General features: G+C 42.1%; 1 protein-coding gene across 2 annotated transcripts in view; it reads right to left on the bottom strand.

Annotated features, from left to right (window-relative positions):
• The window catches only part of LOC147035918 (nonsense-mediated mRNA decay factor SMG7-like), a 153,695-nt gene that overhangs the window by 95,626 nt on the left and 32,055 nt on the right, over positions 1-26,014 (bottom strand). Inside the window, exons 3-6 of one of the 2 annotated variants that reach the window (XM_085848444.1) lie at positions 25,657-25,918; positions 10,663-10,833; positions 10,162-10,333; positions 7,351-7,658 (exon numbers count right to left, since the gene is read on the bottom strand). In XM_085848444.1, the coding sequence (XP_085704570.1) occupies positions 7,351-7,658; positions 10,162-10,333; positions 10,663-10,833; positions 25,657-25,918 (913 nt within the window). Of the gene's footprint in view, positions 1-7,350; positions 7,659-10,161; positions 10,334-10,662; positions 10,837-25,656; positions 25,919-26,014 lie in introns of both variants that reach the window. The other variant, XM_085848440.1, reaches the window with a different exon arrangement.

Raw genomic sequence — 26,014 nt, 5'->3', positions numbered from 1 at the left:
ATCTTTTCATTGTCACCATTCAAGAAATTAGATTTATGAAAGTTTTTCCCAGAAGCAGATTTACCCACAAGATTAATAATAACTATCATTTATGTTTTTCATTGTTCATAAAATAAAATATTATCCCTCAGTATCTCATCTTGTTTCACAACAATGTACTTATATTTTCCAGTAATGTGCTTCGCATACTCCTCAAATTCTTTTTACGACAATGTAGAACAATTGTCTCTCCAAAAATTATCTATCTCAATTGAATTTAACTTTAACAAAATAAAAGTATGAGCATTATTTCTTATCGAGCGATGAGAGAGTTGAAAGTAAGATTGACGAAGATAAATACAATTACAAGAAGAATGTCTCCCTCTTGAGTAGTAGCTATCCATAACCGTTTGGTTTCTCTCATTAACACAATAATCAAAGATGACACGATTATTATTTGATTTATCTAAATCTTGGGGTGAAAGTATATCATCTGTATTATCACTACAAATATAAGTTGTAGGTTTTGATTTCTTTTTCCATTTTTGTGTATCACAAAATAGTTGTAGTATATCTTCAAATGTTATAATCATTTAGTTTGTTTTGAAAATTAAATTATCCAATTAAGTCTTCTTTTTGAAGACCTGCATTAAAATATTGTGAGAGTAGTTGATACTCACGTTGAAAACTTGACTTTGTGAAAATTGTTAAATTATCAAAATCTAAAAAGTTGTGAGTAAGGAACATCTTTAAAAGCAAGCAGGTTTTTCCACATCCGCTTGAACCAACGATTAAACATCTTAATTAATTTGGAAGATTTTTATGGTTGTTAAATTTTATCATATTTCCCAAATGGGGGAAAAAAACAAACAAACAAACATTCATTCATTCATATATTTTTATACTCCTGGGAAGATAACAGCAATTCCTCATACAGATTAAAATTACATCTCATTTACAAAACAGATTTATACTCATGAAATGGGTGCAAATACAAATATTAGATTTCTTGACTCTGATAAATATTTGGCAAGCCCTCGAAGTTCTTTGGTGTCAAACATCTCCTCTTTTCCTATACTTTCTCGCCAATTTAGGACTGAAGCCGACTTGCGTAAAGACATTTCTCTTCTATCTAAAAAGGGGCATTTACCCATATGATTATATGGATTCCTTTGAAAGATTTAAAGAAACAAGACTTCCTCCTAAAAGTATTTTTTATGACAAGTTAGGAAGATGTCATATTATGGGTGAAGAATATGAAAGAGTGAAACAAGTATGGAAAGAGCTTGAGAGAGAGAATATGGGTGAATATCATGACCTTTATTTAATAACTGATGTTTTATTACTAGCTGGTGTGTTTGAGACAATTAGAGAAGTTTGTTGTAAAAAAAGATTCCAATGGACTTGATCCTGTTCATTATTATACATCTCCTGGACTAACCTGATAAAGCGTTTGTTTAAAAAAAAAAAAAAAAAAAAAAAAAAAAACTTTCCTCACATATCGAATATCTGATCATTATACCTACAAATTGCTGGATACATTGCAATGTTTATGAATGCCCGGAGACACCAGCGTTTGTGGTTTTATTTACTTTCCACACATGCCATAACCTCGAAAATCTCTTAATATGAGCCAAATTTCAAAATGTAAAGTTCCGACTGCTACAAAAAAATTTTTAAAAAGGTTAATTTGTCCAATTTGGACATTGCTCGACATTCCGGGCACCTCCGGGTGCATGTTGTTCATATTATGACCAATCGGTGAATGCAAATAGCATGCGAAGCCAGCCATTCCTCATCACTGTTTCAATGGAGTGCTTGCTCCGAGTCGATAGCAGTATTACGCACATAGTTTGTCCCCCAATCCGGAGGTCAGTTTGCTATAAGTACGAAGAGGTACGAAAACAGCACACATGAACATGGTATAAATATGTGGATTTGTAAATGGGGCTCTTCATGGGTGTGAGTGCACATGCCTGGGTGCTTAAGGCCCGGTCACACCTTGACGTTTTAGCCAACGTATGCCGATTTTTGAATTTTTTTTCTAAAACGCTGGCACACGTTGAATACGTTATGGGTAAGTTTTGATAACATTGAGAGCACGCTGGCATACGTCGTAGTACGTTGCCATACGTCGTTGTACGTTGGCTTTAAACGTTGTACTTTTCGGTTGTCCTCAAATTTTTTCATGCTTGAAATTTCACGACGTATGCCGGCGTATGACTCACACGTTCCGCTACGCTGGCCACAAGTTGTAGGCACGGTCTGCGATCATTGACAGACGTCAACACATGCTACTTGTAAGTTAATCATAAGTTGAGACGCCGAGGTAATGTTTAGCGTACCCGAAACTTATTTCTAACCTATGATTAACGTGTTGTTGGCACGTTACGCGATCGTTGCCACACATTGACAGACGTTACTTTTAAGTTACTCATAGGCTGAAAGACGTCGGTATAATGGATCGTCCTTGCGTCAGCGTCCACGGCCACGGCCAGGACACTTATTTGCAGCATTCTTCAAACTTTTCTTCGGCATGACGAGGATGTTCACACTTCGATGTCTAGCTTGGCTATGATTCCAATTGTCCATCGGCAGCGTCTATTTAAAATAGTCGAGTTTGAGCGTTTTAACACGTTCAGAAGAAACGTTTCAAATTTCCAAACCCCAGCGTCAAAAAAAAAAAAAAAAAAAAAAAACCAAGGCGAGTGACAGCAATTTAAATCTTTCATTGTAAACAATGAAACTAGCTGAGTGGTACCGTTTAAAAGTCGTTGAGTGTAAAAAAAATCCAATTGTTGAGCGCAAGCGTCTACTTTCAATAGTGGAGATGCAGCCATTTAAATCGTTGAGTGGCAGCCTATGAACCTACCCGTGGACACGCGGACGCAAGGACGATCCATCATAACCCAAACCCTCCCCCTCACACCCACCTACTACTGCCAACATGAACAAACTACTACTAATACTAATAGTGATACTGATACTGTTACTGCTGACATGGACATCGACTCAAAAAGAACTCAAAAACACTGTTGGGTTCCCCTTTTATGAACACCATTTTTATATACCAATTCCCAAAACCGCTGGGAACACGTCTTTATATGGCAGTTGTAACCTAGAAACACGTTCATTTATTTTTTTTGTCGACCGGATGACGTCATTGGAATACGTCTACATACGTCAATGTGTGTTGGGGCTACGTAAAGAATTGGTTCAAAGCACGTCAAGCATAAGTTAGAAATAAGTTTCGCGTAAAAAAGACATTACCGCGACGTGTTTCGACTTATGAGTAGCTTATAAGTAGCGTTTGTGGACGTGTGTAAGCGTCCACATATCGTGTGTAAAACTTATCCTCATCGCATGCGAACGTGTGTCATACGCCGAGTACGTCGTAAAATTTTGAACATGTTCAAAAATTCTTGACGTACTCTACTTACTACGACGTATGATAGCGTATTTAGCGTTCTACTCGCGCATACCAAACTTACCCATACCGTATTCGACGTGCCCCAACGTTTTAGACACTTTTTGTTACGTCGGCATACGCTGGCAAGATCGCCAAGGTGTGACCGCGATTTTGACCCTTCCATTTCTACGGCAGTTATGATTTGAATCGTTGTGCGTCAGCCTTTTCATAGGCTACGCCACGACATCGTCGGCGATGCGTGCAACGCGCTATGCCTGAGTTAGACTATTGTTGGGCATCGGTTGTGTAGGCCGACAACAGGTTCAGCATTCGTTGGTATAAGTTATCTATAACACAACGAAACGTTTTGTGTAGTTACCAATGCGTTATACATAAGACCAAGTCGCTATGAATACGTCCGAATCTTTAAAAAAAAACATCAAAAGTTCAACGTAAGCCAGCGTTTTACATAAATTTTAACACGTTGCCATCGCTGGCTAAAACGTCAAGGTGTGACCGGGCCTTTAGTTACGTGTGTGTGGTGAAAAGGATTTGTGGGTGCATATCAAAAACTCACACCCAGGCCCATCGTGTGTGCCAACAGGGTGGAGGTTTTCACTTAAAAAAACTTACGAACTATCACATTTTCCTTTGTTCTCGCGGCTGTTTCTGAAGCAATTGGTTATCTTACATGAATTGGGTGTGCTTTATAAAGGTTACGTGGTTTCTCTTTGTGAGTTTCAAAGCAATATACATTTCATAACACCCGATTTCTGAGTCGTTTGCTGTATTAACGTGTTTTCTAAATTACCGAGCGAAATCTTTTCCACCCGTCAAACAATGATTGGCAGCTGTTTATAAGGGGAAAAAAGCACCACGGGACCTGAAGCTCACCTGGATCAGGAGCAAGTCACTGATCAGGAGCAAGTCAAGTCACAAAACACCTCCTCAGACCACCCCCCCCCCCTCCATACACCCCGATTTATTTTTAATGCTGTGAACAAACTTTGGTCCAGCTCGGGCAAGAAGGTTGTGGTCAAGTTTCGTCAAAATTGTGTGTGTAGTTTCGGAGAAGAGAGCAAATACCTATTTTAGGGGGTCAAACCGTGCCCCGTAGACCCCCTTAATGAGTGCAGATTTTGATGCGGCCGATAAACTTTGATACACCAGGGATGAAAAGAATGTTGTGGTTAAATTTCAAAATTGTGTGTATTTTCAGAGAAGAGAGCAAATACATATTTTAGGGGGTCAAACCCCACCCCATAGACCCCTTTAATGAGGGCAGATTTTGATGCGCTCGATACATTTTGGGACAACATGCATGTTGAAGGTTGTGGTGAAGTTACATCAAACTTGTGTATGTAGTTTCAGAGAAGAAAGCAAATATATATTTTGGAGGGGGTGTGAAAGAAAAAAATAATTATATTCATGTACTCTCAATTATAATTGTTGCTGGTGCTTTATAAATTTAATTTTTTTTATGCTGTAGTCGAATTGGCTGTCAATTGTGTTTCCCTTTTGTCTGGGTTTTGATGGGGGGGGGGGGGGGAATGTCTTGCTGTGCTACAGGGTGGCCTGGTTGATGGCACTGCAACTTTTGCCATGATTATGTCATTCTCTTTCACCCGGTGGACACATATTGCAGTTTGAGTTATTTTGCCTAATGCTTATCAGACCCATGTACTCACTGCCTTTTATATACACAATTCCTTATATTAATTTCTTTGTAAGACCTATAACCTACTGTCTTATCCTGTACTCCTTTTGGTTGTCTGCTTTTTAGTATTTTGTCTGATTCTCACCAAGGCCAGCTGAAAGTCACCATGTTCTCTCTCTCCCTTTGAATCTCCCAGCCCTCCCCACTCTGACGAAAGCACATAAATGTCAGAAAATGTAAGCTTAGCTTAGTGCAAATCATTGGGATGTTTACATCTCAGTGCTTTGGACTCCGTGGTACCAATAAATAAATGTTCTCTGATCAAATGTACTTTTCATTGTGGACAGTGAATTATAATTGTTTCTTACAAATTGAGTAACAGGATTCACACCAGGTCAGTTAATCGAACAAATCAGAAAATTCCACAGCAGGGGCACCCCCCTCCCCCACAGCATATACCCCCTCAGACCCCGATCCATTTAATGCCGTGATCAAACTTTGGTACATCACGGGTATTGATGGTTGTGGTCAAGTTTCATCGAAATTGTGCGTGTAGTTTCTGAGAAGAAAGCAAATACCTATTTGGGGGCAACCCCTGTATACCACCTTAGAACCCGACTTTTTTTTAATGGTGTAAATAAACAAACATTGGTACATCACGGATGATGAAGGTTGTGGTCAAGTTTCATCAGAATTGCGTGTAGTTTCTTTGAAGAAAACAAATAACTATTGGGGGGGAGTCAAACCCCCCCCTCCCCAAAGACCCCTTTAATGAGTGCAGATTTGATGTGGTCGATATACTTTGCTCCATCACTGGTGATGAAGGTTGTGATCAAGTTTCATCAAAATCGTGTGTGTAGTTTTGGAGAAGAGAGAAAATACCTATCTGGGAGGGGGGGTCAACCTCCCCCCCCCCGAAGACCCCGATAATCACCTATTTTGATGCGGTCAATACACCTTCATTCGGCATTACATATGAAGCTTGTGGCCAAGTTTCATCAAAATTGTGTGTTTGGTTCAAGCGATAATGACTGAAAGTGTTTACGGACTCACTGACTGAGCACTGTTCGTAGGTGAGTGAGTGAGTCGGTCAATCACATAAGCTCAACTGACTACAGTACAGGTGAGTTTAAAAAATCTCTACGTCTCATGAATGTGGGGGCCAGGCAGTTGCTCTGTCTCAGCAAATCCAGCAACCTGGAATTTTTTCATTCAAGACAGCTCAAACTACAGGCCCAATGAGGGGGAGCGTCGTCCTGTTGAAAACGATTTCGAGTTGCAGTCTTCAATCTGTGGGAAGGCGAATTCTTCCAACATGTTCATGTAAATTGTTGGTCACTGTATCCTCTGCAAAGAAAAACGACCCCATCAAGCAGTCATGGAGAAGGCCACACCACACATTGACCTTTGTACTGTCGCATATGTGTTCAATGACCACATGGGGGTGTTCAGAGCCCCAGATCCTCACATTGTGCCAGTTGACCTTCCCCGATGCATGAAAGCAAACTTTGTCTATGAACATGACCTTTTTCAGGTAACTTTGTCATCCTCTATGAGACTGAGCATTTCCAAGGCAAACGGCTTGCGTTTGGGTCCGTCATTTGGTTTGAGTTCCTGCAGAATCTGCACCTTATAGGCATAAAACTTCAGTCGTTTATGCAAAATCCTGTGTACAGTGGTGTTTGGTTGTCCCAGTTCTCTGGAAGCGCATCAAATTGATTTTCTGGGACTTTGTTGAAATGATTCACGCACTCGTTCAACATCTGCTGCACTTCTGCTTGGATGACCGATATTTTTCTCTTTCTGACAACTTCCAGTCTCCTTCAACCTCTTGAACCACTCTGATACCAATCCGCGATGACGGATTCCTTCCATACATTGTACGGAAATTATGCTAATCTTGCCGGTCGGATCTCGGTTCGATGAACCATTCGACATACTGAGCTTTCTCCTGTGGAGTTGCCATTTTCTTTTACATTAAACCATCAGACCTGAACATAAAGAAAACTTTGTGAGTTTCTGTATCATATAAACCAAAGGCTATTGTTGTCTTATTTCTGGTACAAAATATTACAACAACCAAAGTTGTCCACGTCATTTTGGAACACCCTGTATTTCTCAGCAGATTGCCCTGTCCTTCCATAAGGTAGTTTTGGTGAATGTATAATCTAGATCTTAGTGAATTGTCCCATCCTTCCTTAAGATGGTGTTTCTGAATGTATATTCAAGATATATTTCCATTATTGGAGGCAAACCTTAATACATTTCTACCCACAACTCTATGCCAATGCAGTCACACCCTGACCTGACTGCTAAGCGTTTTCATAGGTGGCTGTGGGCCAGAGGGAGGAGAGCTGGCCAGTCCAGTACCACCGACTGCACGCTGCATGCTGTATGGCTTGTGCGAGGCAGATGCTAATGGCTGCGGTGATAAAGAACGCGGCGCAGCAGAGGCAGCTGCCGGGGAAGAGGCTGGTGGAGTGGGGACGGCTGCAGCTGCAGTGGCCGCGTGCATAAATGGTGTCAACGCTGGCACATTGCCGGGGAAGGGGAATGGTGGTGCAACTGAGAAAGCAACTGTGGCTGGCAGAACAAATGGTTGCGGGGAGAAGGCTGAAGAGTGCGACAAAACAAGAAAACAGCACAAATGGGTGGTTACATTTTGTTCAAGAGATGTCAAAAAATTAAATTACATTCTTTACTTCAAAGAAATGCAGGATACCATTCACACAATCATGACCTTTAGGATGTATATCCTTTTTTTAAAACATGATCACAAGCATCGCTTGGAAAGCAGATGATAATTCCTGCAGCATTGAAGATTTTGATCATATTTTTTGATCATCATTCGCATAGCAAATCATTGTTGGTGATTGGTCAGCCATCTTGTTAAGCCACACAATGAAGCCATGTGTTCTCAATTAAAATGATGAAAGATTTGCTGGGGCAGAAAAATCAAAGTTAACTTCCCGTACAGGATATGCTCCACATGGAGGTTGAATCAGCAACTACTCCTTCCAATTCAACAAACCTATGTCACCCAGAATGGATCCATCATGTCCTGTTATAATTTCTTCCCTGTGTTGCTGTTTTTATGATTTAACACTGAAAATTGGATGAAAACAAAATGTTGTGATTTGTTGTTGAGTTTGTTTCCATGTTGCTCAAGGCGTAATCCTTAGATAGCCGCCATGCAAACTGTGTCTTGTTTCTTTCCTCCCAAGTGGATTCTCCATTCTGCCTCAACATTATCCTATTATCCCTCTTTGCTTCAAAAAAATAAAAATAAATAAAAATAAAAAACCGTTTATGTTTTTTCCACTCCAAAACATTTTCTTATTCTGCCTGAATTTTCATCTGCATGTATTTCCTGTACTTCATTCTTCATCTCTCCCTCGTCTCAAGAGCTCCATACCGAATCTTCGTTGATTGAAACATTTTTGCTTTTTTTGAACACATAGTCGAGGCTCATGGAATAGCTCGTACTAGAACACTGAACAGATCAGGACAATAGGAACAGCACCCAGAGAGGGGAAACACCAACAACATAGTTGAAGATCAATATAGAGGCAGACTTGGACAAACAATGGGTGTGGGGAGGAATGAGGGAAAGGAGGAGAGGATAGAGGATGCATCGGGTGGACAAGATAGATACAGAAGGAAACGCTCAGTGGGTGGGGAACTGGAAAAGTGAAAGGAATGATTGGTGAGGCGGGGGGGGGGGATTAACGAGTATAGAAAAGACCATTATGTTGGATTGGGGATGATTTGAGCCAACATGTGGTACTCAACGAAATACTTTCATCTCCTTTGCCGATCAAGCCCAGAGTGCCAGAAGGCAATGTTCTGAGCTGAGTCCGATTACTGGTCTTCATCAGTGATCTTTTTGACTCTGGAAAAATCCTCCTTATCTATTTGCTGATGACTCCACCCCTTGCAATGAAAAATCTCATCCTTCAGACAGGCAGGCTGCAGCCTCTTCCCTCCCTGTCTTCAGACCTTGAAAAAAAAAAAAATCACAAGCTGGTCATACACTTGGAATATGTCCTTCAATCCTGAGAGATCACACACTTTCATTATCTCTCTCTGAAATGACCGTCTGGCAAACCCTCCTATCTACTTTTTTAACAATCCTTTTGAAGAAGTTCAGTCATTCAAATTCCTGGGTCTATCAGACATGATCTTTCTTGGGCAAAACATTTCAAAGTTGGTCTCCAAAGTCAGCCACCAACTAGGCATCCTCTGTCATACAAAGTCCTTCCATGGCACACCTGAACTTATATCCACCTACAAGGCCTTCATCCACAGCTTGATGGAGTATTGCTGTTCTCCCCTTTGAGATGGCTCCCCTGCCTCATGTCTTTCTCCGCTTGACACTATGGAAACCAAGGCCTTTAATATTATTGGAATCTTCCACACTGAAGCTGAGTCAATCATCAGTCCCCTCCTACCTCATCAGTCCTCCACCCTCCTCTACAGACCACATGCCTTCCACCAGTAACCCTCTTCGAGTGAAACTCCTGACATCCAGAATCAACTCATGGTCATCTCCACTCATTTGTTCCTCTTTTTATCCCATCCATAGAACCAACTTACACATTCTCTTGAATTTCATCCTTCTCTTCAGGTCTTCAGGACAGCTGTTCACCACCATCTGAAATCATCCATAATTGAAAACCACGATCTTTTCTACCCCTATTAAACCACCACCATCCCCACCCAAGCCCAACACCTTCCAAATTTCCGATCTTTTTTTCCTTTCTGAGAGTTTGCTTGGTTGTATCCATTTTGTCCATTCTGTGCATTGTCACATAAACCACAATCCTCCCCACTTCACTCATTTGTCCAAGTCTCCCTCTAGTTTTTCTTCAACTCTGCTGTTGGTGTTTTCCCCATCTTTCTGCTGTTCCTTTTGTTCTGCTGCGTCCTGGTCCGTTCTGCATCTGAGCTCCTCCATGAGCCTCGACTTTGTAGATTTAAAAAAAACAGGATGCACAAAGGAAACAATTCAATCGAAGAGGACACATTATGAAAGCTGCAACAGTGGATGTTCAAACTCCACAAGCATAGGATCTCAATAATAACCAGAATCAGAGTGAGAGCTGTATTTGCCTACCAGTCTGGCCACTGAGCGGAGTATACGTTCCGGCATTGTGTAGAGGAGTGAAGGGTGCAGATGAAGGCTGCCCTGGTGCTTGGACTTGACCTGGAATGGTTTGAGATATCCCTGGTGGAGTTTTAGACATTTCGGTGTAGATACCTTTCCTGGACTCTGCATTCGGTATCATCTGCAGACAAGAATGTTGTATTCAAATTTGCACGAGTCGACTTCGATTTTCGCTGTTAATGCAGGGCAGTCTCATTGTAGTCAACTTGCACTTGATTTCAGTGCAAAGATTGTATTTTCTCATAATATCTGGGAAAAACAACTTTCACAAAGGATCCGCAATCGTGTCATCAACTTTCCTCAAACAAAAAGCTTCACTATGTTGCGTTTCAGTTTAATGAACTTTCAAATTAAAAAGCAATATACTGCTCAATGTTGAGCCAAACACTCAATAACAATTTATATGATTTCATTTAAAACACGATTTTGTAAATGGTCAAAAGGCCTCACCTGAGGGCCCCCACCCTGCTTGCGCAGATCCTGCATTTTCTCAGCTGCACCCTTCTTCGCCTCACTTTTACGCTTCCCTCGGGATTCTGCCTTGGGACTCACCACGCCACTTCTTCCCAAGTCCCCCCAGCTGTGCACACCAACGCTCTCCATCCAAGGTCTTGTGGGTTCCTGCTGAGTAATCGATAATGCAAATAAAAGGAATGCAATTCAAGAAAGTGCAAATGGATTTTTGTTTTTCAATGGCAAAGCAAACTGCCCATGAGAGGGGAGACTGGATTTTTGTTTTTCAATGGCAAAACAAACTGCCCATGAGTGGGGAGACTGGACAGAGGCTTGGAATGAAGGGTGACAATTTTCAAGAATCCATGTTGTATTGTAGCAAATAAAGAAAACAAAATGAAGCTTTAATTGCAAGAACATAACGAGCTTTATCTCTAATAGTGTGTGTGTGTGTGTGTGTGTGTGTGTGTGTGTGTGTGTGTGTGTGTGTGTGTGTGTGTGTGTGTGTGTGTGTGTGTGTGTGTGTGTGTGTGTGTGCGTGCAAGTTGTTGCCTGCTATCTTTACAGACAAGGGCAGTTCATTCTTTCAAAAGGCAGCACCAATCCTGTACGAGTCTTTGACCACGAGGAATCTGATTCAAGAGCATGTCTAAATGTCCAGGATGCTGTGCAAAAAGGTGCAACTGCTATAATGGTCAGTACAGTGGATACACGTGTTATGATTTTGGTGGGCATCTTTTTTGACTGGACATCAAACCATCTGGATACCATTATGAGTGGCGTTCGGCAAAAGGAAACATTTCAGATATCAACACATTACCTCTATCTGTCAGTCGATTGGTGAAGCCAAGTGCTGAGCAATGCCCTTTTCAAACACCTTCATGGGATCTGACATCACAGTTTGGTGGAAGAAGCAAGAAATCAACATGGAAGACATGGAAAGCATACCCTTTGGGAACAGATGGTTTCTTCTTCTCTACCCAGGATACCTTCAAGCCAAAAGAACCCAAATAATGAGCTTTCACCATCAAAGAGCGGTTCACAAGCATCCTCTATGACAAAACCTCCTCACTTGACTGTGTAAATGACCTGAGATGTGAGCTCTTTTCCCAAGGTAAAAGGGTGAGGATGATGGAAACCTTCCCCGAGCTTAAGATACCCTTGTCCAGCAAGCCCAATGATGCAATCAACAGGCCAGTATCTGGTTAACGAGCCTGCGCACCCAACAGAATGCACCAAGTCCAGCAACATTGGATGGAAAAAGAAAAAAGGCAAGGATGCCTGGCAACCACTTTGGATGACACTCCCCAAATCAACAAAAAAACTGCAGATGCAAGACTGAGCCCCTGTGCTCCAGGAAGTGTATTTCCAAGAACAATCAATTGGAGTGTACAGCAGTTTGTAAGTACAGTGGAAATTGCGAACGCTGAACGTGTTGGTCGTGTGACATTGCAAACAAATTCCATGAGCAGATATCAATGTTTTGGAGATCAAAACACCCAATGTGTGATCTGTGTGATCAATTGATGTTGTCCTTTCAATGTGAAGTACATAATCACATCCTTGACCTAATTCACCAATTTACACCTAGTTTGTGAGTACCACAGATGGCTGAGTTAGATGTTGCACAATGTTGACATTATTCATCATGTTATCATTGCCAAAAACACCAGTGGAGCTGGACAGCAGCTGAATGAGAGACCAATAAACAAGGCCACAATAATTTGGGGGATAGGATTAGAAAGTTACAAGGTGTATCGGTGTGATAGGAAGGAGAGAATAGGAGGAGTAGCAATCTAACTAAAGGACAGCATTGCATCAAGAGAAAGGGGTGACATTAAGGAGGGAATTAATGTTGAGGATTCTGTGTGGATAGAGATTAGAGTTTGTAAAAACAGTAAGATACTGGTGAGATGCTTTATAGTTTATAGGGTTCCAGGTGTGAAGGAAGAGGAGGAAGGAGGAATACATGAAGAATTCAAAAGGGCATGTGATAAGGGAAGAGTATTGATTATGGGGGATTTTAACTTTCCAGGGATAGATTGGGTCCAGGAACAGGGAAAGGGAAGAGCAGATGAGGATTTTGTCGTTTTAGTCCAGGATTGCTTTTTAACCAAGTTTGTAGATAAGCTCACTAAGGAATGCAGTGTTAGACCTCCTTTTAAGTAATGATCCCATTAAGGTAGAGGAGGTGGAGGTAGGGAAACATTTCAGATCAAGTGACCAGAACATTGTGTGTGCAAAGATTCTGTTAAAGGTTAGAGTTCAGGATAGTAGAGTAAGACGATTAGATTTCAGGAAGGCAAACCTTCAGGGTATGAGGAGAGAGCTGGGTGATGTAGATTTGGAGAAGCTAACAATAGTTCTGCAGCGTCGTCTGATATTTCAGATCAATTGTTCAAATTTGCATAAAAGCACCAAAATTGGTACACATGTAGAATAATGTATTCCGAACAATTCTAGATATGGAGCCACCCGAGATTGTGCCTTGGTCAGCTTCGGTGACCATTTTCCAAAATGACCACCATTCTACTTTAGCGAAATTGGCTATATGTTCATATTTTCTAATTGTTTTGGTGGTAGATATAAGGAAAGTGTAAAATTCAGTAAATTGACCATGAAAAGGCATATTCAAATATTATGAGCCAGTATTTTCGGTAAAAAAAAGCCATTATTTGATTTGTAAATTGCTGCTCTCCTGAAACTTTTCGCTGAAAAGTACCCATTATTGCCTGGAGAACAAGAGTCAAATGATATTCATCACATTCAATTGGTTTGGAATCAACAAAAATTGCAATATAGATTACATACTTTACTCTATTTTGAAAAGGGAACTGATAATCGTGATAATGACAAACTCAGAAAATGTAGTCAAATTATTGCACACTTCACTTTTTAGCGGCTACGGTTTACCGTCTACTACCATTCTACCAGGACACATGGTACACGCATACATCAGTCTAGTACAATAAGAGTTTCTGAGCTCAAGTGTACTGGCTCTGGATCAAGAAGTCAACACTTTTACAAGCAATGCGACTTTGCATTTGCACATCCTAAGCTGGGCCGATATCTCAGTCTGTGTCTACTGCATCTGTCTACTGGCATTCTCCTTCACAAGCACACAGTCCAGTGTATTGCAGATTAGCCTTCTTGCATTTGCAGCGGTTTCTACAGCCTTTTTTGCAACCACACGACACCAGCTCAAAGCAGCTTTTTGAAGCCTCAGGGAGTGTGGTCCAGAGCAGTTCGTAGGACCCATCCTCTCTTTGCCGCCAGCCCCAGCTTGTTGGTCATGGAAGCACGGGTTGAGGGACCAAGACCTGCCCCCAGACATAGCCACCCTGGAAGACATCTCTTCACATGCTGTTCCAAAGCATCGTAGGTAGGTGGGATGTGCTGGACGGAGTTCCTCTTGGCGAAGTTTCTTTCTGGCCTCGTTGACGTCCGTATATGGACTGGTGCGGTCATAGAGGAGCACCACAAATCTTTCAATGCAGTGTATTGTGTCATCTGGATGTTGACTGGCATGGTGGTCAGGGTCACAAGAGAATCTGTCAGTTCTGCAAACGAGTTCCATGTGGCCCAGACAGATTTCTTCCCATGCCCCACGAATGCTGATACCGTGTCACATCCGGTCATGGCGTGGAAGACAGGGAGGGCACGTGCCTTCTGTGGACCGAGGGAGGCAGCTATTTCATGGGCAGGGATTTAGCGGTAGTTCTTGCCCGTCCCATAAGCAATCCAGAGTTCATCCACGCATGGTAGTGCCTGGGCTACTATCACCGCCAAGACGACGACGTCGGTGTCTGCGGTTCGAACTTAAATCCGACGGTGGTCATGTTCTGCAGCATGGGCCACATGTAGCATGATGCGAGTGTCCGCCTCTTCTTGACCGCATGGAGCCAGAGAGCTTTCATCTTCCTGCCTTGGAAGGCAGATGACTGCTTCACCATCAGTAACTAGCAGCTCCTTTGCCTCGTCATGGAAGGACTGCACCAGTACATCGGAAAGGAAGGTGAAGAGCTCCACCTTGTTTGCGTCGACACGTAGGAAACTCTGCCAGTTTCCTGGTATGGCTGCGGTGCTCACCACGTGCCGTCGCACCCCTTTTCCTCCTTTCTCCCTTGTTGCTGTCTTCAAGGAGCCATCTTTGTAGCTATCCCAAACGAGGTCGAGACGTGAAGTACCACGCCAGCTGCCCCTCGACGTATGGGATGAAGACTTGGTGGGCATATTCTTCAAATGTCTTGGCAGTGCCAGGCTTCAACATCTGCACGATGACGGCGCCATCAAGGACAACAGAAGGACAACAAGGACAACTACACCAATATTACCAATTACAACACCACTTCCACCACTACCACCACCACAACAAAATACTTCTGAACCTGTCACTGATGCTGTGTGCGAAAATGGATTTTCCCCAAAAAAATTACCATTTTTCCCTAATACAATGGTTGGAAATATAATAAATCAACACAAATGACATTTGTATTGTTTTCCTTTGTAAATGCACATCACATGGAGTATTTATCACCTCTGATAAACCTACAAAGAGAATAACAATGACAGATATCCCATGTTGTTAAAGTAGAATGGCGGCCATTTTGGAAAATGGCCACCAAAGCTGACCAAGGCAAAATCTCGAGTGGCTCCATATCCACAATTGTTCAGAATACATTAGTCAACATTCTTACCAATTTTGGTGCTTTTATGAAAAGTTGAACAATTGGTTTGCTATGCTGCAGTACATCAATAGAACAATCTGCATCAGAGAAATGGGAAACTTTCAAGGAGCAAATGTGTAGCATGCAGAGCAAGTACAAGTAGTGGACAAAAAAATATGGAAAGACCTGGATAAATGAGGGACACCAAGTATATTGAAAGCAACGGTTTCCACACAGGAGTGGCCCATGTGTTAAGGCCCAGTCACACCTTGACGTTTTAGCCAACGTATGCCGATTTTTGAAAATTTTTTCTAAAACGCTGGCACACGTTGAATACGTTATGGGTAAGTTTTGATAACATTGAGAGCATGCTGAAAAACACTGCCATACGTCGTTGTACGCTGGCTTTAAACGTTGGACTTTTCGGTTGTCCTCAAATTTTTGCATGCTTGAAATTTCACGACGTATGCCAGCGTATGACTCACACGTTCCGCTACGCTGGCCACAAGTTGTATGCACGGTCTGCGATCGTTGACAGACGTCAACACATGCTACTTGTAAGTTAATCATAAGTTGAGACACGCCGAGGTAATGTTTAGCGTACCCGAAACTCATTTCTAACCTATGATTAACGTGTTGTTGGCACGTCACGCGATCGTTGCCACACGTCGACAGACGTTACTTTTAAGTGACTCAAAGGCTGAAAGACGTCGGTATAATGGATCGTCCTTGCGTCAGCGTCCACGGCCATGGCCAGGACACTTATTTGCAGCATTCTTCAAACTTTTCTTCGGCATGACGAGGATGTTCACACTTCGATGTCGAGCTTGGCTATGATTCCAATTTTCCATCGGCAGCGTCTATTTAAAATAGTCGAGTTTGAGCGTTTTAACACGTTCAGAAGAAACGCTTCAAATTTCCAAACCCCAGCGTCAAAAAACAAAGGCGAGTGACAGCAATTTAAATCGTTCATTGTAAACAATGAAAATAGTTGAGTGGTACCGTTTAAAAGTCGTTGAGTGTAAAAAAATCCGATTGTTGAGCGCAAGCGTCTACTTTCAATAGTGGAGTTTGAGCGATTTAGCACGTTCAATAGAAACGATTAAAATTTCCGAGTGCCAGCGTCAAAAAACAAAGGCGAGTGACAGCAATTTAAATCGTTCATTGTAAACAATGAAAATAGTTGAGTGGTACCGTTTAAAAGTCGTTGAGTGTAAAAAAAATCCAATTGTTGAGCGCAAGCGTCCACTTTCAATAGTGGAGATGCAGCCATTTAAATCGTTGAGTGGCAGCCTATGAATAGCAAACCCCACGTCACCGGCAAAGTTAAACTGCCGCACGATATGGATAAGTTAGGCTATCGTTGGGCATAGTTTGTGAACGCCGGCTACACGATAATTATTCGTTGGTATACCGTATCTATAAGTTATCGAAGCGCTCTATGCACATTATTAGTTCATTGTGCATTTGTCCAACCCGTTATGAATAGACCTAAATCATAAAAACAAGCCATAGCTCATTGTTGAAAAAGCCCCATAAAAAATTATCCGCGAAGAACTTCGAACAATGGTGCAAAGATGTCTCCTACCCGTGGACACGCGGACGCAAGGAGGATCCATCATAACCCACACCCTCCCCCTCACAATCACCTACTACTGCCAACATGAACTAACTACAACTAATACTAATACTGATACTGATACTATTCCTGCTGACTTGGACATCGACTCAAAAAGGACTAGAAAACACTGTTGGGTTCCCCTTTTATGAACACCATTTTTATATACCAATTCCCAAAATCGCTGGGAACACGTCTTTATATGGCAGTTGTAAAGGCCCGGTCACACCTTGACGTTTTAGCCAGCGATGGCAACGTGTTAAAATGTATGTAAAACGCTGGCTTACGTTGAACTTTTGATGTTTTTTTTAAAGATTCGGACGTATTCATAGCGACTTGGTCTTATGTATAACGCATTGGTAACTACACAGAACGTTTCGTTGTGTTATAGATAACTTATACCAACGAATGCTGAACCTGTTGTCGGCCTACACAACCGATGCCCAACGATAGTCTAACTTAGGCATAGCGCGTTGCACGCATCGCCGACTATGTCGTGACGTAGCCTATTAAAAGGCTGACGCACAACGATTCGAATCATAACTGCCGTAGAAATGGAAGGGTCAAAATCGCGGTCACACCTTGGCGATCTTGCCAGCGTATGCCGACGTAACAAAAAGTGTGTCTAAAACGTTGGGGCACGTCGAATACGGTATGGGTAAGTTTGGTATGCGCGAGTAGAACGCTAAATACGCTATCATAAGTCGTAGTAGGTAGAGTACGTCAAGAAATTTTCAACATGTTCAAAATTTTACGACGTACTCGGCGTACGACACACGTTCCGCATGCGATGAGGATAAGTTTTACACACGATATGTGGACGCTTACACACGTCCACAAAGGCTACTTATAAGATACTCATAAGTCGAAACACGTCGCAGTAATGTCTTTTTTACGCGAAACTTATTTCTAACTTATGTTTGACGTGCTTTGAACCAATTCTTTACGTAGTCCCAACACACATCGACGTATGTAGACGTATTCCAATGACATCTTCCGGTCGACAAAAAAAAAAAAAAAATGAACGTGTTTCTAGCTTACAACTGCCATATAAAGACGTGTTCCCAGCGGTTTTGGGAATTGGTATATAAAAATGGTGTTCATAAAAGGGGAACCCAACAGTGTTTTCGAGTCCTTTTTGAGTCGATGTCCATGTCAGCAGTAACAGTATCAGTATCAGTATTAGTATTAGTATGTTCATGTTGGCAGTAGTAGGTGAGTGTGAGGGTGAGGGTGTGGGTTATGATGGATCCTCCTTGCGTCCGCGTGTCCACGGGTAGGTTCATAGGCTGTCACTCAACGATTTAAATGGCTGCATCTCCACTATTGAAAGTAGACGCTTGCGCTCAACAATTGGATTTTTTTTTACACTCAACGACTTTTAAACGGTACCACTCAGCTATTTTCATTGTTTACAATGAACGATTGAAATTGCTGTCACTCGCCTTTGTTTTTTTTTTTGGGTTTTTTTTTGACGCTGGGGTTTGGAAATTTGAAACGTTTCTTCTGAACGTGTTAAAACGCTCAAACTCGACTATTTTAAATAGACGCTGCCGATGGACAATTGGAATCATAGCCAAGCTAGACATCGAAGTGTGAACATCCTCGTCATGCCGAAGAAAAGTTTGAAGAATGCTGCAAATAAGTGTCCTGGCCGTGGCTGTGGACGCTGACGCAAAGACGATCCATTATACCGACGTCTTTCAGCCTATGAGTAACTTAAAAGTAACGTCTGTCGACATGTGGCAACGATCGCGTAACGTGCCAACAACACGTTAATCATAGGTTAGAAATAAGTTTCGGGTACGCTAAACATTACCTCGGCGTGTCTCAACTTATGATTAACTTACAAGTAGCATGTGTTGACGTCTGTCAACGATCGCAGACCGTGCCTACAACTTGTGGCCAGCGTAGCGGAACGTGTGAGTCATACGCCGGCATACGTCGTGAAATTTCAAGCATGAAAAAATTTGAGGACAACCGAAAAGTACAACGTTTAAAGCCAACGTACAACGACGTATGGCAACGTACTACGACGTATGCCAGCGTGCTCTCAATGTTATCAAAACTTACCCATAACGTATTCAACGTGTGCCAGCGTTTTAGAAAAAAAATTAAAAAAAATCGGCATACGTTGGCTAAAACGTCAAGGTGTGACCGGGCCTTAAGTTAGAAACACGTTCATTTATTTTTTTTGTCGACCGGAAGACGTCATTGGAATACTTCTACATACGTCAATGTGTGTTGGGACTACGTAAAGAATTGGTTCAAAGCACGTCAAACATAAGTTAGAAATAAGTTTCACGTAAAAAAGACATTACCGCGATGTGTTTCGACTTATGAGTAGCTTATAAGTAGCCTTTGTGGACGTGTGTAAGCATCCGCATATCGTGTGTACAACTTATCCCCATCGCATGCGGAACGTGTGTCATACGCCGAGTACGTCGTAAAATTTTGAACATGTTTAAAATTTCTTGACGTACTCTACTTACTACGACGTATGATAGCGTACTTTAGCGTTCTACTCACGTATACCAAACTTACTCATACCGTATTTGACGTTCCCCAACGTTTTAGACACATTTTTCTTAGGTTGGCATACGCTGGCAAGATCGCCAAGGTGTGACTGCGATGTTGACACTTCCATTTCTACGGCAGTTATGATTCGAATCGTTGTGCGTCAGCCTTTTAATAGGCTACGTCATGACATCGTCGGCGATGCGTGCAACGCGCTATGCCTAAGTTCGACTATCGTTGGGCATAGGTTGTGTAGGCCGACAACAGGTTCAGCATTCGTTGGTATAAGTTATCTATTACACAACGAAACGTTGTGTGTCCGTTACTAATGCGTTATACATAAGACCAAGTCGCTATGAATACGTCCGAATCTTTAAAAAAAAACATCAAAAGTTCAACGTAAGCCAGCGTTTTACATAAATTTTAATACGTTGCCATCGCTGGCTAAAACGTCAAGGTGTGACTGGGCCTTTAATTAAGCAATTAACATCCCAGCATGCTCAGGTCATGCATGAAGATGCTGCACAGGCCTGGTTGATTGCAATTATGGCTAGCATGGCTGCAAGAGGAGACCTCAGTGACTTTGCCACTGAAGCTCCTGCCAAATGCGCCACAACAATCACCTCTCTTTCAAAGACAGCTCAACTTGCTGATGTTTCATGAGCAACCGTGTCATCAAATGTGATGGCAGCATGGAACTCAGAGGGAAAGACATCAGCAGCAAAGGGAAACAGAGGGCAGAAATGCATAGTCCAGGATCGTGATATCTGTGCATAAATTTGACGTGCAAGGCAAAGCAGGTGAGCAACTGCAGATTGATCGATTGTAAATTTTAACTTGGGGCACGAGCAGCCAGTTTCATTAAAAACGGTCCGCCGATAATTCTACAGAGCAGGATACCAGAGTCGGGTGGAAGTACCGAGTACAAAAACCACTCATTACACCAGGAAATGCACGTTTCCGAGTCCAGTGGTACAAAGAGCACAGGAAATCGACTTCCGAGCAGTTCAGAAATGTGATATGGTGAGATGAATCATCCTGAACCATGTTCTCGACAAACGGAGTGGATGTGTGGCACCAACCTAAAGAACTCTACAACCCTGAGTGCTTGGTTCCAATAGTGAAGGGTTCTGGTGGTTCTGTAATATTGTGGGCATATTTTCCTGGCATATTTTGGGTGCAGTCATTCCCTTAGAAGGCAAGATCAATGCCAATCGCTACTTAATGGTACTGAGTGATCATCTTCACCCCATGTTGCAGCATTTCTTCCAGGATGACAATGCCCCCATCCACAGAGCACGTGTGGTCACCCAATGGTTTGATGCGCATGACAATGATGTTATCCATATGTCATGGCCTTCTCAATCATCAGATCTGAACACAATTGAGCATTTATGGGATATTCTGAAATGACACCTGAGATGGCATTTTCTACCTCCATCAAACAGGTGTGAGTTAATCGACTCTCGTAGAAGAACGGTACCATATCCCTCTTACAGAATTACAGATGCTGGTGGAGTCAATGCCATGGTGGACAGAGGACGTACTGGCTGCACGTGGCGGTCCACCGCCCAATTAAGTGACTTTACATTGGTGTTTCCATTTTTTGTCCACTCCCTGTAAATTCCAATGGTGTGTAAAACCAGAGGCATAAAGAGGCCAGGGTGGTCAAGATGTGAGATAAGGAATGCCATGAAGGAGAGTATTCTTGTATATGTCTATCAACTTTGCACATCTGGATTTGGGGATTTTCTCCCATTCTTCCTTGCAGATTTGCTCAAGCTCTGACAAGTTGGATGGGGAGCATCAGTGAACAGCAATCTTCAAGTCTTTCCACAGATTCTCAATGGGATTCAAGTCTGGGCTTTGGCTGGGCCACTCAAGGACTATCACATTCTTGGTCTGAAGCCATTCCAGTGTTGCTTTGGTTGTATGCTTGGGGTCATTGTCCTTTGGAAACATACATCTTTACTACAGTACAAGGTATTTTGCAGATTCTCCTCTAGGATTTGCCTGTATTTGGCTCCATTCATTGTTCCGTCTATCCTTCCAAGTCCCCCAGTCCCAGCCACTGAAAAGCATCCCCATAGCATGATGCTGCCACCACCATGCTTCACAGTAGGGATGGTGTGGGATGGGTTGATGAGCTATGTTCGGTTTCTGCCAGCAGTAATGCTTTGGAGTTCAATCTTGAATTGAATTGAAAGGCCAAAGAGTTCAATTTTCATCTCATCAGATCACAGAAGTCATTCAGGTGCCTTTTTGCAAACCATAGGCATGCTGTCATGTACCTTTTTCTCAGGAGCGACTTTCGTCTGGTCACTCTCCCATAAATCCTATATTTGTGAAGTGCTGCAGATGCAGAGACTGTTGTCCTTCCAGCAGGTTCTCCCAAAGTGGTCCTTGGGTTCTTTGTCACCTACCTGTCCAAGGTCCTTCTTGCCCAGTTGCTCAGTTTCGTCGGACGGCCAGCTCGAGGAAGAGTCTGAGTAGTTCAATATTATTTCCATTTCCTAATGATGGAGCTCCCTGTGCTCTTGGGAACTTTCAACACTCCAGGAATTGTTTTATATGCTTCCCCTGATCTATGCCTCTTCACAATTATATCTGAGAGTTCTATGGACAGTTCCTTGGACTTCACGGTAGAGCTTATGCTCTGCCATGCACTCACAACTGTGGGACCTTGTATAGAAAGGTGTGTTTCTAAATCATGTCTAATCAAGTTGTAGAGACATCTCAAGGATAATAAAAGGAAATTGGATGCACCTGAGTTCAATTTGGAGTGTCGTCGCAAAAGGGGTTGAACACTTATTGACGCAAGACATTTTAGCTTTTCATTTTTAATAAATTTGTAAAAATTTCTAAAAACATGTTTTCACTTTGTCATTATGGGGTATTTTGTGTAGATCAATGACAATTTATTAAAATTTAATCAATTTTGAATTCAGGCTGTAACACAACAAAATATGACAAAAGTTGAGGGGTATGAATACTTTCTTAAGGTACTGTATATCAGTCTCGGAGTAAGCAGATGCAAATCAAAACAATACACCTGAGCGGGTTTGACAGTCAGCTCGGATACAAAACTTGATGCAACCGAGTGTTAATCAACCTTAGCGACAACGGAAAGTGAAAACAGAATTTAAATTGAACTTAAAATAACCACCCAAAGCCGTGTTGAAGTCAGCGGACCTCGTGTTGCCCAATAAACAGGGCCAGACGACAGAGGTAACGAGAAACTAGTTGGTCGAATTAAATCTTCTTAATAATCTCTATGAAACCCATTATGTATTATAGCCGTCCGATGCTTCCCTATAGGCCATTTGACCAATCGGTCATTTTGCACTTGATGACCCTGTAACCTTGCCCCTGAGGCGAAAATGTGAAAAAGGGCTCAGACGATCTATAGAGAGCAACAAGTATTATCATCGTGGCAAGTTAGAACTCAATCGGCAGAGACGTCGAGGAGATAGAAAAATAAAAATGACGGACGGACAGATGGATCTGAGGACATCTAACGGTCATATTAGGTCAGCGAGCTGACCTAAAAGTAACTCAGCAAGCTAAAAAAAAAAAGAAAAAAAAAAGAGTATGCGGACATGGCTAAGAATATAAAACAAAATAGGCAAAGCATTCTTTAAGTATACAAGGGGTAAATAACAGACTAGGACCAGTGTGAGCCCATTGAGGAATAGCACCGCGAGAGTGGTTAGTGAGGAAAGTGAGATGGCAGGCTTATTAAACAGGTATTTTTCTTCAACTTTTGCACAAGAACAGTCAGGAGAATTTCCGATAGCTGAGAGTATCCATCAAGGAGGTGAAGAAGGGCTTTTACAGAAGATCCAGGTTGGAGTGGAGGAAGTAAAGGAACAGTGAGGTAATCTACAGTAAGAGTAGATAAGGAGGCTCCAGGGCCAGATAATATGCACCCAAGAGTATTGAGGGAAGTGGCTGAGGAGTTAAGCGAGATGTTAACGGATATTTTCAATAGTTCCCTGGAGTCAGGACAGATACCGGAGGATTGGAGAGTAGCAAATCTAACACCATTATTTAATAAAGGATCCAGAGAAGAATTGGGAAACTATAGACCTGTTCGTTTGACTTCAGTTGTGGGGAAGGTGTTGGAGACATTAATTAGGGACCATATGAGGAACCATAAAAACAAATACAAACTAATTAAAGGTAGTTCAGCATCGGTTTATCAAAGGTAGGTCTTGTCTTAAAAAACCTTTTAGAGTTCTATGAAGCAGTGTCTGGGTGGATGAGGGAATGGCAATGGACAGAGCATATCTAGACTTTAAGAAGGCATTTGAAAAGGTACCACATCGGAGGTTGTTAGCCAAAGTGATGGCTTGTGGAGGGGCGGGTCAGGTAGCTAATTGGATTGTAAACTGGCTTAGTGGTAGGAAGTAAAGAGTGACTGAGTGGGAGGATATCTTATTTACAATGGAGGTAAGGTGGATAGCAGAGGGGATGGTGAACAGATTCAGGAAGTTTGATGCTTGCATAGATTGGGCAAAAAATTGGCAGATGTAATTTAACCTGAGCCAGTGTAAGGTGCTGGGGATGGGAAAGAACAATGAAAATAGATATTACATGATGCAAGGGGTAATTTTGGAGCGTGTTACACAAGAGAAGAATCTGGGGGTGGGAATCGATATAGGAGGCAAGCAGACAACACAATGCGAGACAGCTATGGGTAAAGCAAACAGGATTTTAGGTCGCATTCGCAGGGGGATAAATTATAACAAACCAAGTAGTTTTAACATTGTATGAGAGCCCCATCTAGAAATTCAGTTAAAGGCCCATCTAGAATATTGTGTGCAGTGTTGGTCACAACTTAGGAAGGACATGGCTACTCGATCGATTCCAGGCCGAACTCGACTCAACTATGAGGAGTGGCTTAAGGAGACGTGTCTTTATACATTAGAAATGAGGCAGTTATGAGGGTATATGATAAGAGATGTTTGTAATGATGGGTGTAGACAAAATAAGTCCAGAATAATTATTCAGCAATAATAGATCAAATACCAAAATATTCAATTACGGACACATTTTTTTAAAATGAAACTGTCTATGCAATCAACATTGGGGGAAGCATTAAATATGCAACAATTTTTTGGATTTGACCACAAGTTCATATCAGAGGGGGTGCGTGGGGAGTTTGGGTCACATGGGTAAAAATGGGAACAAAAATATTTTAACTCAAAATTTGATAGTGGGTCATTCCTAGTGGAACTTTTTGCCGTCTTTCAACTTTGCCTTAGGTGGGAAGCATGGGAATTTGCAACGGCATGCCATTGACTTCGCTCTAACATACATTGCAGCATTGATATTTAATGTGCAGGTATTTTTTATGGTTCAGTTGTGGACCCAGAACTGGACTCCATTTGTTTTCCTCTAAATGGTCTCAGGTTCGTGGAGGAGCTGGAACATTAATCTCTCACACTCTCACACACACACACACACACACACACACACACACACACACACACACACACACACACACACACACACACACACACACACACACACACACACACACACACACACACGTTAACACGAGACTGGCTTCAAACACTCACAACCACTGAGATTGAGGGGAAAGATGCAACTTCCCAGGGCACTCTGGGAAAAAGCAACGCCATCTTAAGACTTCACTTTTCTCTGTACTGAGTAGTACATTTGGGGAGGAAATTCCTCTTCCCCATTGATGCATATCTATTGGATATATCTGTGGGGCTATCCTTTTTGCTGTGCAAAAACAGCTGAGCATCAAGCTGAGTTTTTTGTGACAGTTTCTGAGAACAGCTGAGTGTTACGTCAGGCAGCAGCACTTAACATTTTTAGGATTTCTGGTAGAACTCGGCCAGGTTGGAAATAGAGCAGATGCATTGACAATTATGCAACCAAGTCTGATTGTTGATTTAATTTGAAGTATACATTTGTTTTCTCCAAGAACAATCAAATAAATGATCAGGCCCTTAATAAGAGACTAACTTGCAATGGTAGGGACATTGTAGGCAATACATGAATATAAATACAAATAATGATCTATTATCCAGATGTAAAAAGCCAATACAAATGTGTTATACCTCACCAGAACCAGTGTACCACTTCAATAATGAGAGTTTTTCATTATGGGGGATTTTGATGGGTAGAGGTTTTACTGTATATCAACAAACTTACCTTGAAAGTGACCGACAGGCCTCTGGCAATTTCTGAGGTTTCAATGTTGTCTTGGACATCTCCTGCACTAGTAGAAACTCCTCTGCCAGCAGTAGATTGCAATCCAGCTGCAGTGACATCGGTGCAAGTCTCCAGCCAGCTCCCCACCACTTCACCCATTGGATGGCCCAGAACTTCAGTGGACAATGCATCATTTATCGATGGCTCCGGAATGCCAGTGTGGAACACAGCACAGCTGTCTTCCACAAAACACTGCAACAAGCTGCCAGACAAGAAATGGAAAGTCCATTCCAAGCTTCCCAAGAATGCAATTGCATTTTCACATTCCATAAGAATTCTTTTTTTTTTAAGTCAGCAA

The sequence above is a fragment of the Eptatretus burgeri genome, chromosome 1 (genome assembly GCF_056783735.1).
Source record: "Eptatretus burgeri isolate ZD-2024b chromosome 1, Ebu_testis_v1, whole genome shotgun sequence".
Taxonomy (NCBI): domain Eukaryota; kingdom Metazoa; phylum Chordata; class Myxini; order Myxiniformes; family Myxinidae; genus Eptatretus; species Eptatretus burgeri.
Note: the sequence above shows the minus strand (reverse complement) of the source record. Positions and strands in the feature narration are given on the sequence as shown.